The sequence below is a fragment of the Nasonia vitripennis genome (genome assembly GCF_009193385.2).
Source record: "Nasonia vitripennis strain AsymCx chromosome 1 unlocalized genomic scaffold, Nvit_psr_1.1 chr1_random0007, whole genome shotgun sequence".
NCBI classification, from domain to species: Eukaryota; Metazoa; Arthropoda; class Insecta; order Hymenoptera; family Pteromalidae; genus Nasonia; species Nasonia vitripennis.
The window spans coordinates 1,280,001-1,284,260 of NW_022279594.1; the positions used below are offsets into that span (position 1 = coordinate 1,280,001).

Genomic DNA, 4,260 nt, shown 5'->3' on the forward strand with positions numbered 1-4,260 from the left:
AAAATTTAAGATATGGACAGTCAACAATGATCGCTCTCTCTCTCTCTCTCTCTCTCTCTCTCTCTCTCTCTCTCTCTCTCTCTCTCTCTCTCTCTCTCTCCAAGAAAGCGTAGGTGTGTACTCGAGTGATTGAGGGATAGTCAAATTTTGCTGAGAGGGAGGAGATTTTGAAACTTCCGGTGGGAAGTGTCTAAGGGAGGTTCTATGAGAAGAATGTGGAAATTTTTCGCAAATCGAAGGACTTTTGGCAATTGAAGTGGAAAGGGAAGCTTCGCTGTCCACCGTATTTAAGGACCTGATGCATGCTTCGTCAGTCAGTTCACTCTTCGTTTTAAAGTTCATTCTTCAATTCAAAGTGTGAGAAGATGGAAGGAATCAACGACAGCATGAAGGCAGCTTTTTAGAAGGTCAACGGCTACAGTACAATTGTCCATCTCTTTAATGTGGCGTGGCAGTTGATGTCCTGGACATCGAATGGAATTAATGATGATTTCATTTTGAGAAAGTGTAAGTGTTATTTTTTTACATTAGTTTAGATTTTATTTGTAACATTTTTTTTTAAATTTAATTATTTTTTGTTATATTCTTCAGCTCTACCAGCCGAGTTAACTGCTGCGATGAAGCAGCTGAATGAGGGTGCGGTCACCTCACCAGAGTCGCAACAACAGCAGCAACTTCCGTCGATTGGTGTGATGCAGCAGATGTTTAAAAGTATATCATCCTTGTCAGAGATGCACCATCAGCAGCAGCTTCGACAGGAGCAAATCTCGCAGCAACAAGCAGCAGTCGCAGCAGAAGTCGCATCCGCAGCTAAAGACGCAGCAGAAGCCAAAGCAGCAGAAGCCGCATCCGCAGCCAAAGCCGCAGCCACAGCACCAGCTAGGAAGACACTCAGGGACCCTCGCTCTCCGCCGGCAGCCAAAAGTGATCGCCATCACTCGTCATCAAAAACTGTAAGAAGCGATCGCTCTTATGTACCAAGCGATCACCACATAAGTATGGCAAGCACGAGGGCTGATTGCCAAGCGTCGAATACATCTGTTAGCGCTGTTGAGCATTTACAGCTCCCCTACGATCCGTAATAGCATCCAAGGGGATTAGGCTATCACAATCTTCAAGGTCGAGATCAAGTTCGCGTTCAGGCTCAAGCTCGGGTACAGGCTCAAGCTCGAGTTCTGGCTCGAGCACCAGCTCGGGATCCAGGTCGGGATGCGGTTCTGACAAAAGTTCAAGAAAGAGGAAATCTGATGGTTAGTTATAAAAAAAAAATTTTAATTTTTTCAAAAAATAATAATACATATTTTTTCTTTAATTGCAGATGAAGCAATCAGTGGTATAGGTAGTAAAAGGATGACAATCACATCATCTCAAGAGAGTGAAAAATCAGGTAAGATAATTTTTTTTTTCATTCATTTCATTTCATTTTTTATGATAATATATACATTAATTTTTGTCTTTTTTTGGTTTGTTATTGCAGCAGAAAAGAAGGAACGGAGAAAACTTTCGTTGTCTTTAAAAAAGACTGATCTACCACCACCATCTCCGCGACAGCAGCCATCACCACAGCCTCTCTATCATGCAGATCAGCCGATACCACTTCAGCATCAAGCAGATCAACCGATGCCACTACAGCAACGAGCATGACTGCGTATATTGCAAGACGAAATGCTCAACGATCCGCTTATTGTGTTCGATAAAAAAGCAAATATGCGAAAAATCTGAATGATATTTTTCAATAAATTTTTGTAATAAATTTTTGATAAGATAAATGTAAAAAAATAAAAATAAATAAACACAATTTTCCACTAATATTTTGTGTTTCCTGCTTGTTTAAACTATTCCTTTTAGAAATGTATATTATAACGCATGTTTACTGTCGTTGATCGCGCGTTACAACCAGGGCCAGAAGGGTCCTGTTTATTATAATTAGAAACGTCGGACATGCAGAAGGCATGGCTCGGCCGACTCACGCGGGCACGGATTTACCTATGCCATCTGACACATTGTCACGTCTTGACAGCAGCGTGCAAGTAGGTGGCAACAACGTATGTTGCCGAATATAGATATATATATATATATATATATATATATATATATATATATGTATATATATATATATATAAGGTTGATAAGGGAATAAAACATTCATTTATTAAAATCATTTTTTATTTAGTTAAGCTGATTTCCAGTATAAGCAAATACATTTTGAATTTTGATTATCCACCGTATCTAAACTAAATCGATCATCTAAATAATCGAGTAGCCAGGTTCGTATTGCAATAACGTTTCGAACAGCACACATAGGCACTCTTCTAATGCAGAGATCGTGATTAAAGCAGACGAACTGCTTATCACATATTATTTTTTCAAACGATGGACAGCCAAAATTTTCGACGTTTGTGATTGATCTGAAAAAATAAATAGAAGAATGTGTGAGGGATTTTTTTTTAATGTGAAAGTTTAAATAAATTTATTATATTTGCAACTTACAAATCGGGCAATAAATTTTTTATCCATTCTGCTTTCTGCTTTCCTTTGATGAATAATTTTGTGACTCCTTGCGTACATATTTCTAAAATTTTATGAAGACGGTGATACGGAATATCTCCAGAATCCCATTCTATGCCGTGATGGCTCTTTTCAATCCAGTGAGTCATACATTTTTATTCCTCTGTTAGTTCATCCCATGGTAATGGAGGTTTAAAGAGATACGCAGTCGGTAAAGCAGTTTTAATCAAATTGAGAAAACTGATTTCCTTGAAAATAAAAGTATCGTCGGCAATTCTTTGAAAACCTTGAATGTCACAGAGATAAACTTTTTCTTCTTCTTGACATTGCAATATTGTATTTCTAAACAATACATTATATTCACTTGAACTTCTATCAATCACGCTAGTCATCTTGCTATTCAGTAAGAAATGATCTGAGCTAGACTCTTACTCTCTGTTTTTATAATACATAACTCCGCCTCTGGCTTATCTAGGATTTTAAAAGTCGATTTTGGATTGGATGACAAGAAAGAAAATGCATCCCCTCTCAAGAAAATCTTCGTTCTTATCTTATCTATGAGCTCTTCGTCCACACCATTGGTCTTTCCCGAGAAAATCTTTCTCTTAATCTTATCTACTAGCTCTTCGACTCTACCATTGGTCCTTTGCGAGAATACCTTCTCTCCCTATTTAAGAGCGGGAGCATCTACCTTGAACGATCACAGTTCGTTAGTTGCGTTTCCTTGATGTAAAGTGATAGTTTTGTGCAAGTTCACGAGTAATATTCTAGTCATATTTCAGTAAAAAGTAAAGATGAATTCGATGGATTTTTTTGAACGTCTTGTTGGCTTACTTCGTGACACCATACAAAGTAAAACTGATATGAGCGATGAAGATATTTATCATTGGCTGGACGTGTGTAATTCTACGATAAAGGAATTGAACGATAAAATTGATAAAGCGAATTTAACGCGAGAAGAAAAACAAAAGTGTTAAACTTGTTTAACACATTTGTCGTGCATACAAGTTGAATTCGAACAACCTTCGGTGTGGAGGTAGTTTACAAGCGGAGGAAAAAACTGAAGCTAGAGTAGAGTGGCGAGATGTGCAGTCAGCTTTTCAGAATAGAATTAGAAGTGGTGTGGTAGTGAATATAAAACATGTTGATATTCTAAGTTTTTTAAACGATGCACAAAAGCTCTTTAATGATAAGGTAAAGAGCTGCTTAGATGAGTATAATGCAGTGAAAGTTAATTCTGACATCGCCGAATTTTCTATGCAGAAAAGTGGTGAGGAAACAACGGACATTAAATATTTTACTAGTGAAAGTGCGACGATATATTTGTCAACGAATTTAGAGGAATGGTTTAAAGACAATATCAAAGAGCCTATTCTTGTACAGTTAGAAGAATTTCAAGAAAAGGACTCAAGCTGGACTCTTAAAAGTATCATAAGTTTGTGTATAAACATGAAAAAATATTCTCCAATTAAAGGGTCTTCTTACATTCCTCTTCCAAAGTATATAGAACGCAAAAAAGCGTGCGTCAATGTTCGAAATTATGACAATCAATGTTTCAAGTATGCTATACTTTCAGCAATATATCCTAGTGTCAGTAACGCCCATCGAGTTGCTCAATATCGTGTGCATGAAGACAAGTTAAACTTTAGTGATATAGAATTTCCAGTAAAGCTAAAAAATATTGTAAAATTTGAAAAGCTTAATGATATTTCAGTAAATGTATACATGCTGAAGCAATATGGTGCAAAATTC

The 4,260-nt window shown here is 37.1% G+C and overlaps 1 protein-coding gene across 1 annotated transcript; it reads right to left on the reverse strand.

The window, feature by feature from the left end:
* Positions 1-2,148: 2,148 nt before the first annotated feature.
* Positions 2,149-3,909, reverse strand: LOC116417756. The gene is made up of 2 exons (XM_031932667.1): positions 2,491-3,909; positions 2,149-2,408 (listed from the first exon to the last, which is right to left on the reverse strand). The coding sequence occupies exons 1-2, from the start codon at positions 2,655-2,657 to the stop codon at positions 2,174-2,176; spliced, it is 402 nt and encodes a 133-aa protein (XP_031788527.1). The 5' UTR covers positions 2,658-3,909; the 3' UTR covers positions 2,149-2,173.
* Between the last annotated feature and the right edge of the window lie 351 nt (positions 3,910-4,260).